This window comes from Megalobrama amblycephala, linkage group LG19, assembly GCF_018812025.1.
Source record: "Megalobrama amblycephala isolate DHTTF-2021 linkage group LG19, ASM1881202v1, whole genome shotgun sequence".
In the NCBI taxonomy this organism is placed as follows: Eukaryota; Metazoa; Chordata; class Actinopteri; order Cypriniformes; family Xenocyprididae; genus Megalobrama; species Megalobrama amblycephala.
Genome location: NC_063062.1, coordinates 7,561,537 through 7,581,865, shown reverse-complemented (window position 1 = coordinate 7,581,865; position 20,329 = coordinate 7,561,537). Strand labels below are relative to the sequence as shown.

General features: G+C 35.1%; 1 protein-coding gene across 2 annotated transcripts in view; it reads left to right on the top strand.

Annotated features, from left to right (window-relative positions):
- si:ch211-1e14.1 (UPF0606 protein KIAA1549) overlaps positions 1 to 14,601 on the top strand; it is a 77,332-nt gene extending 62,731 nt beyond the window's left edge. The window contains exons 13-21 of one of the 2 annotated variants that reach the window (XM_048168701.1): positions 568 to 704; positions 4,043 to 4,248; positions 4,425 to 4,654; positions 4,874 to 5,018; positions 7,233 to 7,559; positions 10,231 to 10,283; positions 11,459 to 11,604; positions 11,739 to 11,866; positions 13,736 to 14,601. In XM_048168701.1, the coding sequence (XP_048024658.1) occupies positions 568 to 704; positions 4,043 to 4,248; positions 4,425 to 4,654; positions 4,874 to 5,018; positions 7,233 to 7,559; positions 10,231 to 10,283; positions 11,459 to 11,604; positions 11,739 to 11,866; positions 13,736 to 13,975 (1,612 nt within the window). In that variant the 3' untranslated portion in view covers positions 13,976 to 14,601. The remainder of the gene's footprint in view (positions 1 to 567; positions 705 to 4,042; positions 4,249 to 4,424; positions 4,655 to 4,873; positions 5,019 to 7,232; positions 7,560 to 10,230; positions 10,284 to 11,458; positions 11,605 to 11,738; positions 11,867 to 13,735) is intronic. The other variant, XM_048168702.1, reaches the window with a different exon arrangement.
- Positions 14,602 to 20,329: the final 5,728 nt, after the last annotated feature.

The following is a 20,329-nucleotide window of genomic DNA, read 5'->3' as shown; positions in this document are numbered from 1 at the left end:
TTCTTTACTGTATTAGCTGAAACAGAATAATCCATATTTGTGGACTATACTTAAATATAGATCAATAAAATTAATAAATGCGCACATACTAAACAGTCTAAGTTAAAATAACTAGATACATTCCCATTAATTAAGACAGTTAGTAGGCCAAATAGTTCTAGACTAAAAGGGTAGTGAATATGTAATGGATTCATGACCAAGTCATGATCTTTTGGTTGGTCACATTAGATCTGAAAGTGCTCTTTGAAAGCATGACAGGATTAGGTCATCATCCTCTTGCTTTATCCCTGGAGACACGTGCCTCATCAAAACTGGATGAGGGATAAATATTGTTGTCTGTCAAGATGAGAATGTCATGGTTCTGAGGAGATGTTGTGAATTAGATCCAAGGTTCATGTGGGGGATACAATTTGTAATTAATTGAATTTTAGCTTTCATTGTATTCCCACATTGTTTTTAAAATGTCTTCAAAACACTTTTGTGGCATCAATTGTATGACACAGGGCAAAGACATTGTGTTTTCATACCATGGTTTAGATTTAAAAGGTTTTCTTTATGTTTCCTTAGGATTTCTCCATCTGAGGGCGACTCCATAGGCAGTGATCCACCCAGCGAGAGAGGATCGCCTGAGGAGGGCATGAGACCCGCTGGTCTGCCCACCGATCCAAAGCAATCACGTAAAGTAGCTGTTAATGGATTAAATGGTAAGTTTGTGTGCATTTTAACTCTGGCAGTACAATCATATATTGATGTATTGCAGTTCTTTTTCTCATTAAAACTGTGATCTAATTGTAATATGACAATGTACTGAATCCTGACATGTATCGTAATATTCAAGATATGTAGCTGTGCTAGGTTAAAGGTGATAGAGAGATTTTTTCGTCGACTGAGAATCCAAAGACTGTTACTGAGTTTTTGAAATGAGCGCATGCGTAAGAACAACCCCCCTCCTTCACAGCTCATTTCAAAGGAACGCCTCCCAAAACGCGTGCACGAGTATTTGAACACGAGTGTTTACCACCGGCATTCGCTGTGTCGTGTTAGTGGATTCATTATGTCGGACTCACCGCAGGTAACTCATAATCTGCAGTTGTTACACCTGTCTCCTGACAAAAACATTGTATGCAGCGCCTGTGGAGTATGAAAAGTTACTGGAGCGCACAGCCGCGCTTGTCTCTCACAAGGAACGTCACGGCAGTGATTGACAAGCCAGAGGGCCAATCCGCGCACGTCTCACACAAGGAACGTCATGGCAGTGATTGACAAACCAGAGGGCCAATCGTTTACGCGATGATCCGTTAACGATTGGCTGATGTTTTTAAGGCCCTACCTCGTGCACAGATGATGTATATTAATATTATTACTTTCAGTGCACCTAATAAATAGTCTTTTATCAGTTAGTAAAGACAGTTTCAAGTAATATTGCAAAAATGTATAAAACAAAACATCCTCTTTAGCACCTTTAATTGTTCATTGATTGTATTAGATCAAAAAATATATATATATCTTCTAAACATTTAAACCTCTTCGTAAATATCTCCTTAAGACTTTTGAGAAGAAATTAAATTCATATTTAAAAATATAGTTAAATGTAACCATAAAGCAGTGTTGTTATTGTCAACTAAATATCGTTTTCGTTAATTGAAATAAAGCTGAAACAAAATACAATATAAATATTAAATGAAAAAATTAAACTTAAAAATTTATCAACTTACTAACAAACAAATTACTGAAACTTTAACTACACTTAAAAGAAAACAGAAAATATAAAATTTAAAAATAAAATTAAATTAAAAATATCAATAAATACTATAATAGTATATAAATAATATTAAATTAAATACTTTTTAAATGTTACTTATATTTTACATTTAAAATAATGTTTTAAATATTTATTTTATATTTAATTTTAAAATTATTTTTACATTTTTAAATGTTAATTTAACAGAAAAAAAATGTTAATTTCACATGTAATTGGACAGTTTGGGGCAACCAATGAAATTTTGACTGAATATTAAGACACACCCTTTTGATGCATGTTGGCTGCTAGCAAAGGCAAAAGATTCCTTGGTTTTATTAAGTGGCAGTCCTAGTCCTCCGTAATAGCCAGTGGAAGAAGAACATGTGACGTAAGATTTACAGAGAGGGGAAAGTAATAAAACCTGAGTCTTTCAGCTGAAGATTTGTGGCTCTTCCTCTTGATTTCCTCTCTAGTCAGCCCAGACTCATTCATCCTGCCTCCTTTGTGAAGAATGACTAACCCTCGTCTTACTCTTGGCTGCTTGTTTTTTTTTCTTTTTTTCCCCACTTTCTTGCTCTCTCTCCCTTTATCTCTCTCTGTGTATGTTCCTCTCTTGTCAAACAGTGCCTGTGGCGATAACCCTCTCTCAACACTCATTTCTGCTTTACCAGACTAAATAGGCTACAGTCTGACTAGCCAAGAAATGACATGGAACTCAGTCATAGCACCTCACATTCTCTCTTTCTGTCTTATTGCTATTCCCTTTCAACGGCCTTTCCTTTTGAAAATCCCTTTCATCCTCCTCTTCTCATGATTGCTTTCCAGTGATGTGTTTTCCAAGATCAAAAACTGTCTTACCCAGCATTCCACTCAAACATGCTTTTACATACAACCCATGCTATATTTTATCTCAATAAAAAAAAATCTCCATTACTTCAGCCATCATTAAATTTTCTCTCTCTCTTTTACGCTCCCTCCATCCATTCATCCATCTGTTACTGGCCCACAGGGAAGAATAGAATTGGTAAGAGTGGTGCTGTTTTATATAGTAGCGTTAGATCTTCTAATTTATGTTCATAGTTTTCGTGAATGTCATCCTACATTTAAAAAAAAAAAATGGATCATCCTCCTTCCTTGAGCTCTTAAAGCTCTAAATGAGTCTTATTAGAGTCAGGAAAACACTGCCCTCATCTGGTGTGAAACGATACTCAAAGAGAGGAGATTCAGATTGTCGGCCCATATGAGGCTAACTTTGTTTTGATAATATGGAACGCATTAGATATGTTTATGAATTGTATAAGGTGTGTGTGTGCGGGTGTGTGTGTGATATACAGTGGCCTTAAAAAAGTATATGGACATGTCAGCGACAGTGGCATGTATGAATTTCATTGCATTATATAAAAAAAATCTAATCAGTGATGATTGATTGATGATAAATGTATAAATGGCATTTATTTTAAGGAACAACAGCATAAACACTTGAAGCAAAATATTTTACATTAAATTGTTTTATTATATAAAAGCAGCATTTATTTTCTGCTATCTTTTTTCTGTGCAATGAAATTAATACATTTTCATGTTTTCATAGTTTTAGGGCCATTATACACAGTTTTTAACAAATGAAAACTATAAACCATGTTAATAGAATAATATATCACTGTTGGCTTAGCACCTAGTGTAAACGTTTTTAACAACTGGGATATTTACTATTATTCAAAGGTCAAGGGTTAAGATTTTTTTGTGTTTTTGAAATAAGTCTCTTATGCTCATCAAATATGCATTTATTTGATTAAAAATACAGTAAAACAGTGCATTACAATCTAAAATATGTATTTATTTATTTAAAATATATCCATTTAATATATTTTGCAGTGTAGTTTATTCCTGTGATGGTAAAGCTGGATTTTCAGCATCATTACTCCATCCTTCAGTGTCACATGATCCTTCAGAAATTATTCTAATATGCTGATTTGGTGCTCAAGAAACATTTCTTATTATTATCAATGTTGAAAACAGTTGTGCTGCTTAATATTTGTGTGGAAACCATGAAACATTTTTTTCAGGATTATGCGATGAATAGAAAGTATTCATTTGAAATAGAACAGCATTTATTTGAAATATCTTTTGTAACATTATAAATGTATTTACTGTCAATTTTGATCAATTAAAATGCATTCTTGCTGAATAAAAGTATTAATTTCTTTAAAAACAAATGACTGACCCCAAACTTTTGAATAGTAGTGAATATATATATATATTGTGCTTGTGAAGTTTGACACCCTCTTGTATTTGTCCTTATAGGTCCACCCCCAATGAATGGCATGGACGAGCCATTATCTTCAGCTTCCATTTTTGAGCATGTGGACCGAATGTCCCGTCCAACCGATGGCCCTAAACGCCTCCCTAATAAAATCCAGCTCATCGCCATGCAGCCGATGCCAGCCCTGCCTCTGCCCAGCCCAACCGCCAATGACAGAGCTGCAGAGAACACCAAGCTGAACAAAGAGGTACCCTTCACCTCCCATACATCTTATTGACATTTATTTCACAAGGCTTTTCCCTAGGGGCCCATTTCAAATCTCAAGGTCCCTACGATTATGAATTTGATTCAAAGCCTCATTACCAATAATCAATATGTGCTTCTCATTGACTCCAAGGTCATTTACTGTTCTTTCTCCTCCAGATCCAGGTAGCTTTACGGCACAAGTCTGAGATCGAGCACCATCGCAATAAGATCCGCCTGAGGGCCAAAAGGAAAGGCCATTACGACTTCCCTGCTATGGACGATCTCATTGACGGTCTTGGCGACCCCAAAGAGCAGGATCGAATCTACCAGAAGGCCCAGATGCAGATTGACAAGATACTTGATCCAGATATTCCCATGCCCTCTCTGTACACCGAGCCCAAGAAAGGGTAAAAAGATCTGCAACTGACAATGAGACTAATCCTGAACACAGAATAAAGGCCTGTTCTAATCTGTTAACATCTTCAATATCATACTGTGATGATTCATAGTGCTTTTCCATTGGAACAGTTCGAGAACAAGAAAATCACTTTCCACATTTCCACGTAACTTTGATATTTAAAGGCCAAATGCTCACTCAAGTGTGTGTGTTTGTGTATGTTTTGCAGCAACCGAGGGAAGCGTTCTCCTAAACAGAGAAGGAAACAGCAGATGAACGGTGATCTGACAGATGCTGACCGAGATAGACTCATAACTACAGACAGCGATGGGACATACAGGAAATACCCAGGAGTCAATAACATAGCATATGTGGTCAGTGTCATGAAGAAATCTGTTCTTTTTCTTTCGCTCTCTACACTGTACTTCTGCGTGTGACTCTGTAATCAACTCCATACTGTTTTTTTCCCTGTTTTCCCAATATATTTGTAATTCAAAACATCTCTAATCAGCTCCATGCAGTGAATTAGCAGGTGCTAATTTCCTACCGTTTCTGAACAATAGTGTAGTTTCTGATGGATTAACATGATCTTACTTAAAGTTTTACTTAAATCTTACTTAAAATGTTAAAATATACACTTTATATGTTTAGATATACACTTCCATAAGATCTAGTGTAAAAGTAACAGTAAAAAACTGATATTGCAAAATGATAATTTTCTGCGATATATATACTGCGATATGAAAACAATTTCACCAGATGACTTGAATAGCTCTATTTGGAAAAGATTAATAATTCTTGAATGACTGGGGTGATTTGAGTGCATCCACATAGAAAATAATAAACAAATTACAAGCATTGATGAATACAATAGAGCAAAGATCAATAGAATAAACGGCTTTGTTTTTCAGACAAGTCTAACAGTATTCAGGTAGAAAAACTGTTGAAGGTAAAATAACACTGCATAGTCTTTACTATATGAATTAAATAAATATAATTAATCTATGTTAAAGCTGCAGTGTGAAAGTGTTTTTTTTCTTTGTCTTTTGTTGTTTAATTAACATTAATGCCAGGCAGCAGCAGGTATATTAGGCTGCTGTCACATTAAGAACTAAAGCATGGATCCAATATAATGATACGCATCTGTTTTCTTTCTCAATTGTTTACGTTCACTTAAGAATTAAGCAACGAGGATACTCGCAAAGACAGGCATTTTTACTTAATTTTCAGCGTATGTGTCCATTCAGGCACAACAAGACGAGAAAGAGAACTGAAATAGGTATCCGCGTGCTGTCTGCGCAGCTCTGTGTGTGTGCACAGAAAACAGCATGCAACTTCTGAATTGAGTTCTCTTTCATGTCTTTTTGTGGTTGAATGCTTTAAACTTCATGGGTTTTGGGACCATTATACACAGTATCACAGTTATTATATCACGGTTTCCACTGAAATTTTAAGCAGCACAGCTGATTTCAACGTTGAAAATAGGAATAAATCGTCGCTGTCCGATGAAAAACACGTATGTCCATTTTGCCGATTTTGAGATTTTTCGACGGATTGAATGTCCAGGTTCATTTCCGTATACAGTATGCTTCACATATCTAAATGGCCAATGAAAAGTTGTGAAATCATGTCATCTGATTTTCACGTATATCCATTTGGTGTCAAAGCTGTCAATCACGCCGCGTATCTCCCGCCCTGTGGAAGCATCTCGCCGGTCTCGTGAAGTTTCATCGAAGCTCAGCACTGGATAGCCGAATAACACTGTGAGGTTACATTGCCAAATAAACATAGCCTGGTGAGACAATGACTTTCCTTTATCGAGGTAAACGTTTCCCCCCTGAAGCCAGACGTACATCTAGGAGTGACAAAATTACGGTAGGACTGTGCAAACAAAGTATCTGTCTAGCATTACCATGTCAGTGTATTGATTCATTGTCCCTTCATAGTTTGCAAGAGACATTTAATACATTTATAATTAATATTAAATAAACTAAGCGTATTTAATAAACTAAGACGTAGGCTATTTAATAAACTGAGCGTATTCATCTGTCAATATGAAACGCGACTTGGCCATTCTAATTAATGATCGGAAGAACGCGTATCGACCACCGTTACTGTAAAATATGCACGTATGTCCATTTAAACTCAATTTTGGTCAAATGTGGATTATATCATTACACTGGCAAGAATATGGTTACATGTAAAGATGCCGTACCAAGTATGACAACGCTACATTCAACTGCTTTTGAAATACGGTGTTTTTTTCACTTCCTGAAAGTAACCGTTTTGGACATACGTGAGTTTCATCGGGCAGCGACGAAATGTTTCTTGAGCACCAATCAGAATATTAGAATGATTTCTGAAGGATCATGTGACACTGAAGTCTAGAGTAATGGCTGCTGAAAATGTAGCTTTCCCATCACAGGAATAAATTACATTTTAAATATATTAAAATAAAAAATAGTTGTATTTTTCATTAAATAAATAATATATATATATATATATATATATATATATATATATATATATATATATATTTAGTTGCAGCTTTGAATGCTAATCATATTTCATTTGCTTTTATTTTGCAGTCGGACCCAGACCAGGGGCCTGAGCATCATACCCCGTCTCCGACGGATGACGTGTTCCATGGCCCCATTTCTCCTCCTCCTGGTCATCCTCCTCCACCACCCCCATATCTGCCCCCTCAGCCATCTATAGAGGAGGCCCGGCAGCAAATGCACTCTTTACTGGATGACGCCTTCGCCCTCGTGTCTCCTTCGTCTCAGGGCAGCACAGCTGGCATCACTCTGCCTGGGGTTGGTCTTAACCCCGGACCCCCGCCTCCCTTGAGCCCGCCATCCCGTGGTCCGCGACCCTGGGGCCCAGGATACCTGCCCCTGAATCCCTACACTGGGGTAAGAACAATCCATAGTAAATTAAAGGTCCTGTTTTTCGTGGTTTTTTGAAGCTTTGATTGTGTTTATAGTGTGCAATATAACATGTGTTCATGTTTCGCGTGTAAAAAAACACAGTATTTTTTCACATAATTTACTTATCTGTATACCGCTGTTTCCACTGTCATAAAAACGGGCTGATGACTTCCTTGTTCTATGAAGTCCCTCCTTCAGAAATACGTAACGAGTTCTGATTGTGCCAGCGGTTCCTGTGTTGTGATTCGACAGCAGTTTAGCGCATCTTGCCCGGAAAGGTCACGCCTCTTACCATAACGTGGATATGCACGCGCTCAGTGTTATTGTAAACATGTCTTTAATTTTACCCTATCAATTTGAGCCGGAATCAGACCCGGTGATTGGACTGCGGGATGAAAATAACAGCGTTTCGACGACATGGCGACAAACACACTCTACAAACGCAACTCTTGTGTATTCCTGTGGGCGGAGGTTAGTCAAAAAACTGTTTTAGTGACGTCATTAAAGAAGGAAGTAGAGGGATGTAGTCCAAACTGGCCGTTCGATGTAGGCGACTTCTGTTAAATAAAATATCTCGCTTGGCATTGAACTTTGAGTTTTAAAATTTTACAGATTTTATTTATACTCTAACAACAACATTACACACTAACTAAAGTTTGAAACATGGGATCACGAAGAACGGGACCTTTAACATTGAATAGCAGTTGTAGCATGGATCAATATTTCTGAGATTTTTTATTTTAAAAAAACAACATGCCATGTCCTAAAAATATTTGGTTTAATGGTGAACACGGTTCCTACAGTAATGGAAAACCTTATGGAAACTTCACCAAAATTTTAAAACAATTATTTTCTGGCCTGGAAAAATGTGGAAAAATGATCTATTAATTAATTATCTTTAAAAAATTTTTTTTTAAAAACAATAGATATTCTCAGAAATATTTCATAGTCTACAAATCACTTCTTTAAATTATTTTTAAAAATCCCTTATTACCTTAATTTTAATTTTATAAACAAACATAACTAGACTGAAGGCTTTATTTATCAAACATCTCTGTGTTGCTTCAGTCTGTAAGTCACTGGTTGAGGAGGATTAGATCCGTGCAGTAATCAGTTGAGGACGCCCCATCTGTTAACCGTAAATATATCCTTGACTTTAGACGTCAGGGTCAAACTGACCTTGGAAGAGCCTCTGATTTCAGCCCTAGATCATGAACCTGGAACCAGCAGATCACAGATCAGCTCTTGATTGTAGTAAAACAGTAACGTTTCTGACAGACTGATTGAGGATAAACTCTCACTATTGGAGCCTTACTCTTCTGCACTGCTTCCAAGTCTCTGAATCTGAGATAGTGTGCACTTATTTATTATGATTGTTCATACTTGTCTTTAGATATTTGAACAAACTGTTAATGCCAAGATCTCGACTCATAAATCGTCCTGTTATGAAATCATGAATGATACCTCAAATTGTACAGCTTGTTGAGGAGAGGTGCTATTACTTTTCTAAGCAACTGGACGTGGGATTTTCCTTTTTTTTTTTTTTTTTTTTTTTTTTTTTTTAGAACACATCCTGTCTGAGAAACCCATAAATGATCCACATTCATGTGATGATGATAGCTGATGTATTACTGTTTCCTTTCCAATACTTATATGATTTCCCCTTGTCTGAATCTGCGGTCACGCTAGACTTCATGCTCCATTAACTTCCATCCAGAACAGAGACACAAGTTTCGTCTTCGTCTTGCATTTGTTTCTAAATTAAAAATAAAACACTATGGCCCGGTTTCACAGACAGGGCTTCGATTAAGCTAGGATTAGACTTTAGGATGACCATAGGAATGATGGCAAAGGTCATCTAAAAATAATCTAAAAATACAGGAAATGAGCATTTAGAAATGCAAAACAACCATGAGCACATTAACATTTGACTGCCCACATTTAAGCATGTATAAATCATGTATTAATCCTTTTTTCTTTTTTTCTTTATTGTGACACATTTAAAACTATTGTGTCTGCTTCATAAGACCAAAGGTGCAATGACTAAGTGCACTTGTGATTTCTGGTTACAGTGGTTTGTTTCCATCAGTTAATTTGTTGATTTCATTATAAATGTGTTTTGATGTGTAATAACCGTACTAGAGCAATTTAAAGCAAGCTTGATGCACTGGACCCACATCAGAGAAACATAGACTTGGGGTTTTTTCACAGATCGGGAATAAACAACCCAGAATGAAAGCCTTATCTTTCAACACTGTGTCTTGAATGAAGTATTTCTGTTAGATCGAGGTCTTTTCGTGGAAGGGAAAGAGGGAATTGCAAAGGCCAACTGAGGCAAAATATGAACTGACTAATAACTCAAAGGTTTATTTAAGAGTCAAGATGGAGCAGGGGATGGTGTGCTGTCCTTAAAATGGTATTCCCAGCTCAGCTATTTAAAAGCTTTTCTGTTTTTTGGGTCACTGGGTTTATTTAGGTTGATAGACAGAGAAGCTCCAGTTGTGGTGGAATATACAGCTATTAATGTGTGTTTCAGACTTAGCAATGTATTAAATTAAAACTTTTATGCATTAAATCAGTAAGTACAATGGATGTGCCAAAAATCATCAACCTGTTTTAAGCTCAACGACTGCATGTTTGTGTGTATTTCTTTCAGAGATATGCTGAATTAGGTCTGCCTCCTTCCAGTGTGCAAGGTTTATTACATAGGTGAGTATATTAGTGTTCGACCGATATGTATTTTTTTTTTTTTATGGCCAATGCCGTTTTCTCACAAAGCAGGCCAATATTAAGATGATAGGCTATGTGTAATATCACACTATTTAATTTAAAGATAGTAAATAACACATGCACAATTGTTGCAATAAAAATTCTATTTATTTTGCATATTTACTAAATTAGAAATAATTAATTGAAAAATATATTATGCAAAAAATAATTTGAGCTTGATAAAAAAAAAAAATCTGTAAAATAAACATTTATACGTCATCATTCTGTAATTATAACATATATATATATATATATATATATATATATATATATATTATATATATATATATATATTATATATATTTATTTTATTTTATTTTATTTTTTTTTACAAATATTGTAAAATAGTTAAAAACATAAATAAAAGGGGGGGGGGGAAACACTGTAACCAACATTGCACTCAGTAATCTGGTATGTCTGTGTGTACTGGGAATCATATTTTCTCAAATGAAGACTGGGTTGCACTACTTTTACATTTTTCTCAGCACTGTCAAAATAAAAGTCCAGGCGCTGTCAAAACAAAAGTTTTCTTCCGATACTTATTGGCCAAACAGAAAAACGGATAGTTCACCCAAAAATGAGAATTCTGTCATCACTTACTCACCCACAAGTTGTTCCACACCTGTATAAATTTCTTTGTTCTGCTGTACACAAAGGAAGATATTTGGAAGAAAGTTTGTAACCAAGCAGATCTCGCCCCACATTGACTACCATAGTAGAAAAAAAACATACTATGAAAGTAATAGAAATCTGCTCGGTTACAATCATTCTTCCAAATATCTTTGTGTTCAGCAGAACAAAGAAATGTATACAACTTGAGGGCGAGTAAATATTGACAGAATTAAAAATTTTGGGTGAACTATGCCTTTAATAATAATCCGATAATTTAAAAAATGCCAATAAATCAGCCATGGCGATATATATCAGTCAGCCACTAGACTCTAGAGACTCTATTGAGTCCAAGCAAGAAGGTTTGTGTGATCTTCTGGAGCTGTGCGCAAAGCAATCACATTTCAACCTTCGCTTAATTATAATGGGAAAGATCAAGTCACTTTTTGTTAGAGTGCAGTGTGATTTGTTAATAGCTGGGGTCTGACATCTTTCTATCTCTACAGACAGGGTTTGGGGTCTGGCTTCATCCCATCAGGAGAAGCCCTGCCTGTTGAACAGCTACAACCGGAGTCGCTTTACACTGGTCGAGGTGGACTCACAGATGATCTGCCCTCTTCCGCCAGGCCACGACCTGTAGGTGGCACTACAGGTATGAGCTTAAAGGTTTAACTAGAAACAAAGAGTTTGTCACAAAACGTAAAAGAAAAGACCAATGGATGCATGGATAAAGACAAATGACGCAATATAAAGTATACTGTATGCAACATACATGTCTGTTCACAGGTGCCCAGCTACATCATTTATCCCACATTGGTCTGACAGGTCGTGTAGGTGACAGCCGGCAGCCCGGTGGGTTAAACTGGAGCCCGTATCATGAGGACGACAGCAAGCTTGCTAACAACAGAGAGCCTGTAAGTTTGAAATACTCTCTTATAGGGGTGTGACGAGATCTCGTGGCACGAGATCTCGCGAGACTAAACTGTGACGAGATTTCTCGTCGAGGCGAAAAGTAGTCTCGTGATGTTGCCATGACAGAGTGTTAGGATGATTAGGAAAGAATATGCCACCGCTACGTTTACATTATGCCTCCACTGTCGTTTTGCTTTGTATTTAAATAAAAAAAAAACATTTAATTCAGTTGGATAACGGTCGCCGCCGCTCCATATTTACAGAGTACGCGCGACCGTTTAAAAGTGAAAGTAAACGCGCGCGCGCATTCAAACGTGATTTCAATACCCCGCATTTTGAAAGCGGCTCACTGATGAATACAGATATCTCTTAAAATAACTGTTTTCTATTTGAATATATTTCACAAAGTAATTTATTCCTGTGATGGCAAAGCTGAATTTTCAGCATCATTACTCCAGTCTTCAGTGTCACATGATCCTTCAGAAATCATTCTAATATGCTGATCTGCTGCTCAAGAAACATTTAATGTGTACAATTGTACAAAATATTTGTGTACAATATTTTTTTTTCAGGATTATTTGATGAATAGAAAGTTCAAAAGAACAGTGTTTATCTGAAATCTAATCTTTTGTGACATTATAAATGTCTTTACTGCCACTTTTGATTGATTTAATGCATCCTTGCTGAATAAAAGTATTCATTTCTTTAATTTCTTTTCAAAAAAATAAAAATAAAAAGTTCTTACTGACCCCAAACTTTTGAACGGTAGTGTATAATGCTACAGAAGCTTTGTATTTCAGATAAATGCTGTTCTTTTGAACTTTCTATTCATCAAGGAATCCTGAAAAAAAAGTATACAACTGTTTTCAACATTGAAAATAATCATAAATGTTTATTGAGCAGCAAATCAGCATATTAGAATGATTTCTGAAGGATCATGTGACACTGAAGACTGGAGTAATGATGCTGAAAATTCAGCTTTGCATCACAGGAATAAATTACTTTGTCAAATATATTTAAATAGTACACAGTTATTTTAAATTGTAATAATATTTCACAATATTACTGTTTTTTACTGTATTTTTAATTAAATAAATGTAGCCTTGGTGAGCAGACGAAACTTCTTTTAAAAACATTAAAAATCTTAGTGGTTCCAAACTTTTGGACTGTACTGTATATATATATATATAACTATATTAGTTTTAGTTAAAAAAATAATACTGAGCTGAACCCCTTTGACATAAAAGAATGATGTACCCCTCAGATTTTAAGTTAATATTTTAATAATTTAACAACATATTTTCATGGTCACAATTCTCTAATGTCAATTAATGGTCACATGACATGCAGATTTTTTTTTTTAGTATTTTATTTTGATTGTGAAAACCCTACTGTATACTATCCATAAAGTAGTCCATTAAAACATCCACGTAGGAACAAGATGAAAACTGTAACAATATTACAATTTTATTATTATAATTATTATAAATCATGTCTTTTTTCTGTTATTAGGCTGAAATTGAATTGTGAGGATGAATGTATGACATGACAACAGGAAAATAATAATAGGAGCACAAACACCCGTCCATGCTTCTACACATTATACATATAAAAGAGCGTATTTACAAAAATAAATAAACTTGAACTAAAATAAACTGCAATAATCCAGGAATTATTAAAAGAAATAGTATACCATTATAAGCAGGCTTCAGGGAATGCTACATGAAGAAGTACAGAATATGTCCTCTTCAAACTCTGACTTCCTTAGCTATTCTTGGCTCCCTTTTTCTCACTTAAACTCTTTTTTTAAATCTTCTTTCCCTCATTCCTTCCTTCCTTCCTTCCTTCCTTGCTTCCTTCATTTTGTTTAGGTTCTTGGCTCTCTTGACTACACCTCCATCTCTGTATTCCAGACCTCCAGGAATGGCCTGAAGGAGCCATCTGCCGCTCCTACCCACCTGGACTCTCTCGGCCTGGGCTACGCTCCCTCCGCTCCCCTTGAGGAACCTTCCCCTCCCAACCACTCGTCCGCCTCCCTCATCAAAGCCATCCGAGAGGAACTGATGCGCCTCTCCCAGAAACAGGCGGCAGTACCCAGCTACCACAGCTGAGACCTGCCCCCCTCCAGCTCCATCAGGCAAAAACTGCACTACACTGCACTGTACTTCCCATGGAAGTGGCTTTTCTTGAGAGGACAATGACTGTACGTCATGTAGCCTCTGCTGCCTCCTGGTGGCAGAGAGCATTAGGACAGGAAGAGTAGACATTTCTCCTTTATTCCCATGTTCCTCTCCAGTTTCCCAACAATTTAGTTGTTCAAAACAAAAGCAGTGTCCTGAGACTGAAGAACAATGGTTTTTTTTTACCTTCTTTAGTTGCCTACGTCATTTAGTAGCAACTGCTCTGTAAAGACCAGGATATTGAAGCTAAAATTTTCCTTTGGTCTTCTGTTAGAGGTGTGTGTGTGGGTTTATTTTCACATCGTGTTGTTTCTTTGCTGTGTACACTGCCTTCACATTTGGATTTTATACTTGCACTGGCTCTTGTAGATTCTCATCACTGAAAATTGAACTGCTATTGATACCTTAAACGAATCTCTATAGTTTTTTATTATTATTTTTAATGTTATTTTATGTTTTATTTCTCAATGCATCTTCTGCCTGTCCTCTTGTGATGCTGATCTTGGTTTAATGGCCATAAAGCACACATTGCATTCATAATACAGTATTGAACCCTGCACGTATTGTCTTAATTACACTGTAGGGTCCAGCTGAAGTATTTGAAGTAGTGACGTTTTCCATCTCCATATGCCTTGATTATGTTTGGCATCTACAGAAGAGCTGGACATACGGCTTTTGTTATGTCTCGTGCATTGGAGGAAACTGTGTTAAAATTAAAGAAATGTTCCAGGTTCAACTTGACAGATCGTAAACAAATAAAAAATGCATTTTCAGTAATGTACTTAAAGGATTAGTTCATTTCAGAATTAAAATTTCTAGATAATTTACTCACCCCATGTCATCCAAGATGGGTAATTTTCTTTAAAAAAAATATATAAATGCATATATATATATATATATATATATATATATATATATATATATGTTTTAACCACAAATGCTCATCTTGTGCTAGCTCTGCGATGCGCCATGCATTACGTAATCAAGTTGGAAAGGTCACGCGTGACATAGGTGGAAGTACCAAGCAAGTGTTTGCAAAGCGAACATGCAAAGACTAAGTCAAACGCCCTTTACAAAAAAAAAAAAAAAAGGTAAAACAACGATGTCGGACGATTTTGAAGTTGGAGGAGAAAATGAGATGAGTTTTTCGCCCTACCGCGGTACTTCCACCCAAGTCACATGTGACCTTTCCAACGTGATTACGTAATGCATGGTGCATCGCAGAGCTGATGCAAAACAAGCATTTGTGGTTAAAAAGTGTGTATATATATATATATATATATATATATATATATATATATATATATATATATATATATATATATATATATATATATATAGAAAATGACAGATTGTTTCGCTAGATAAGACTCTTATTTCTTGGCTGGGATCATGTAGAGCCCTTTCAAGCTGCACTGAAACTGCAGTTTGGGCCTTCAACCCATTGGTAACTGTTGAAGTCCACTATAGTGAGAAATCCTGGAATGTTTTCCTCAAAAACCTTCATTTCTTTTCGACTGAAGTAAGAAAGACATAAACATCTTGGATGACATGGGGGTGAGTAAATTATCAGAAAATTTTAATTCTGTAGTGAACTAATACTTTAAATACAATAGTTGTTCTCAAACTGTAGTCAATGAAGAATTGTGGTCCACCAGTTGATTGGGTAATTTAAAATAGATAATTGTTAAATAATTGCAATGCCAACTTGAACGAATTAACTATCAATAGATTAACTGATTGTGTCACTTCAATACACTACCATTCAAATGTTTGAGTTTTTTTCCTTCATGAATCATTGTAATAGGCTGATTTGCTGCTCAAGAAACATTTTTCATTTTCTCATTATCTTTTTTTTTTTTTTAAATTTGTGATAATATTTTTTTTTTTCTATCAGGATTCTTTGATAAACAAAAAGTTCAACAGTTCAAGACAACTTACTGACCCCAAACTTTTGAATGGTAGTGTATTTCAATATACAGGGTAGAAACTAAGAATAATTTGTACTCTATTCACAATCATAATCACCTCTATAAAGCCCTGCCCAGTTGTAAGTGCATTACTGTGAACATGTTTTTTATGTTTCACAAAGTATCTGTGGCAATCAACAGTACATCACATATGCTGGAGGATATCTGAGCTTAACTCATTTTGATCCCGGAACATTCCTTAAACTGTCCATCTGCTTCTCGAAATTAAACTGCCCTGAGTACTTTCAGTATTACCACTGTTTAATTAAATTGTATTGCAGTTTGAATTCTTTAAACTAAAATTATCGATTAAGGTCAGGATTATGTCTAAAGTTAATTTCTGGCTTCCCAACTGTATTCTGTGGCCATGAAGTGCTCATCATTTAATAGCGGAAATTGGTTTATTAATTATAATTATTGTTCCAGGATGCACTATTGCTCATTAAACTGCTGTTGATCAAATGGGTACAGTATATTCCTCTGTGACTTCACGCTTTTGATGTGTTAGGAAAGCAGAAAACTAGTATTAGACTCACTAAAACACTGATCCCTTGGCAATTTGTACTTCATTTCATGCTAAAATTGTGTTCTTGCCTTTGTGCTAAACTATTTTTGTGTTAATGTTGCAAACAGGAGCATCATTTGCTCTAAGAAAAAAGACAATTCTGTTACTTTGTCACTTGGTCTGCCCTTTTTTATTTGTTGGAATGATTTTTTATTATTATTTCAATTTTGTTAAGTTTGTCTGGTTGGAACTTCCTTGACATGTAGTTACAAATCTGCTGATTATTTAAGTGACAATTAAAAATCACTACTATATGTTTCACTGTTGTTTGCAATATCAAACTTTACAAATTTACAGATACTGAGTGCTGGAAACTGATTGGTATGTTTTCATGTTTGACTCAAATGACTTACAGCATTCATCAGAACTGAAACGCTTGTAGTTGCTGTTCACTTCATGAAATACCATTGAGAACTTGTTAGATTCACTTAAAGGGACAGTACACCCAAAAATGAAAATTCTGTCATCATTTACTCACCCTCAAGTTGTTCCAAACCTGTATAAATTTCTTTCTTCTGCTGTACACAAAGGAAGATATTTGGAAGAATGTTTGTAACCAAGCAAATCCCTATGGTAGGGATTTGAAAAAACTATGGTAGGGGGCGAGATCTGCTTGGTTATCTTCCTTACGAATATCTTCCTTTTGTGTTCAGCAGAACAAAGAAATTTATACTGGTTTGGAACAACTTGAGGGTGAGTAAACGATGACAGAATTTTTATTTTTGGGTGAACTATCCCTTTAAATAGAGCTAGTTTTTTTCTGCAGAGTTGCTTTAAGCTCATTTATTAGTGTATAGCACATCCTAGTGGGTAAATTAGTAGTACAATATCTGATGCATTCTTACTGAAAATGCATTTCCTATAAAATTGCCAAAAAAAAAAAACATATATTTTCATTATGCCTGTCCTTTTTAATGCTTAAAAACAGATTTTAGTTGCTGCATTAAAGGGACTTTGCCTTTAATTTATACAACATTTTAGCGTTTATTTTCAGTCCATATAAAAAGTGAAGATGCCTCTGACTACTTTATTTTGCATTTACAGCCCAAAACCAATAAATGGCAAATCTTACAAGGATATTTCACCCAAAAGTGAAAATTCCAATGAAAATAAAAATTCTTCTTGTCATTCCAAACCTGTATGACTTTCTTCTATGGAACACAAAAGAAGGTATTTTGAAGAACGGCAGGAACCAAACAAAATTAGAGCTCACTGAATTCCATTGTGTGGACAAAACACAAAAAACTAAATTTCTAACATTCTTCTTTTATGTCCAACAGACAAATATGTATACAAAAATTATTTTTGTGTATTTTTCATAAATGTCCAAATACACTATTTAAAATTTCAAATTGTGGTCCTTTTCATACTAGTCATGCAACAACTGTATCAGACAAACCAAAATAACTTGAGGCTTGTTGTTTTCTTTAATTATGCAGTTCTAAATAATCAAGCTTTCTCTGAAAAATTCCACCCATCTGCACGGTCTATCCTTTAAAATACACAAATAAAGCATTGTTATTAAGTCATAGTGGCTTCACATCACTTCATTCAGACACTCAGACTCACTGAGCTCATGTTTCTCTGGTGCACATATGGTACCTCGGCTCCTCGTGGAGTGGAAACTGTAGTCCTGTTTACATTCTCAAACAAAAGGCTTCATCAATGTTTCACCAACACTGCATTGTTCAATTTGTCCACCTTGTTTAATGTGGCGAGTGAGTGCTAATATTTGCCTTGTCAAATGCGGACATATTTTCAGACCTAACTATATTTACCCTTAAAGGGCTTATACATATGATGTTGAGTCGTAACATGGCTGCCTACCTGCCTTTATATTATGTGATCTTTTCACCAATGTATAGTTTTACACTATCAGTACCCTGCTGGATAGACTAGTATGGCTATAGTCACTGGCATATGACAATATTTAAAAAAAAAAAAAAGTGTACTTACAGTGTTGGGGAAAGTTACTTTTAAAAATAATGCATTACAATATTGCATTACTCCATAAAAAGTAACTAATTTCTTTAGTTACTTTTTATGGAAAGTAATGTTAAGTCAATTTTGAGTTACTTTTTTTCTCATTTGGGCTGGGCTTGCTTGTTTTGTTTTTTTTAATAACAAAAAAGTTTTTTTCTTTTTCTTTTTTTTTAAGCAAATATAAAGGCTTTTTCACACCAACCTATAATGAATAAGCCTCAGGCTGAAGTAAATGCAAATTCACATCTGTACAGTAGAGGGCGCCGCTTAAACAAACCTTTCAGCTCTACTGCCATTCTGGATTGCAGAAGAATAATACAGGACAAGAAAGTTCCTTACACTTACTTCAGCATCAGCAATAAAAACAAACAAACAACAAATGTGATTTTTATCTAAAGTAATTTTTGCTTATTTGTATGATTGAAGTGGTGATGTTACATTTAAAGTTAATTTATTTTTAATGTACTAAATTGCACCTTCGTCATTGCAAATGTATATAATGCTTGTTAGTTCATTTGACAGTACTCTTTAACCATATTTCAACGATTAAGATGAAGATGTACTTATGTCTTATTTAAGTGGGTCAAAAAGGCACTATTAAGTGTTCAACTGTTTGCATTTAATATAAATTTAAACTAGAATACATTTTCATTTAATTGTAAATAACATATACAATAAAGTGTCCCTTACTTTACATTCAGCACTTAAAGGATTAGTTCACTTTCAAATTAAAATTTCCTAATAATTTACTCACCCCCATGTCATCCAAGATGTTCATGTCTTTCTTTCTTCAGTCGAAAAGAAATGGAGGTTTTTGATGAAAACATTCCAGGATTTTTCTCCATATAGTGGACTTCAATGGACCCCAAACGGTTGAAGGTCAAAATTACAGTTTCAGTGCAGCTTCACAGCGTTCTACGTAATCCCAGACAAGGAATAAGGGTCTTATCTAGAGAAACCATCACTCATTTTCTAAAAAAAAAAAAAATTTGTATACATTTTAACCATAAATTCTCATCTTGAACTAGCTCTCTTCTTCTTCTCTATTTGAGTTTCGGCAGTGTAGACACTGCTAAGTGTATTACTGCCCTCCACAGGTCAAAGTTTAAATTGTCATATAGAATATACTAGTGCAAGTATATAACAATTAGTTCAAACTTTGACCTGTGGAGGGCAGTAATACACTTATCAGTGTCTACACTGCCGGAATTCTAATAGAGAAGAAGAGAGCTAGTTCAAGATGAGGATTTATGGTTAAAGCGTATATCATTTATTTTATTTTTTTTAGAAAATGAGCGATGGTTTCTCAAGTTTAGACCCTTATTTCTCGTCTGGGATCGCATAGAACATTTTGAAGCTGCAATGAAACTGTAATTTTGACCTTCAACCGTTTGGAGGCCATTGAAGTCCACTGTAAGGAGAATAATCCTGGAATGTTTTCATCAAAAACCTTAATTTCTTTTTGACTGAAGAAAGAAGGACATGAACATCTTAAATGACATGGGGGTGAGTAAATTATCTGGAAATTTTAATTTGAAAGTGAACTAATCCTTTAAGTACTGTATATTATAACAGATATTATTTCTGTAATTTTTTTACATTTTAATGACTGTTTCTTACACTGAAGTACACTTTTAAAAAAGTGCAATATGTAGCTAATTGTTTTTATTATAAATTAAACTATAATGCATTTTATTTTAATTAACATGCAGTAAAGTGCCAGAAAATATTACATTTAGTTTGCATTTTAAGTATATTATTTTAAAA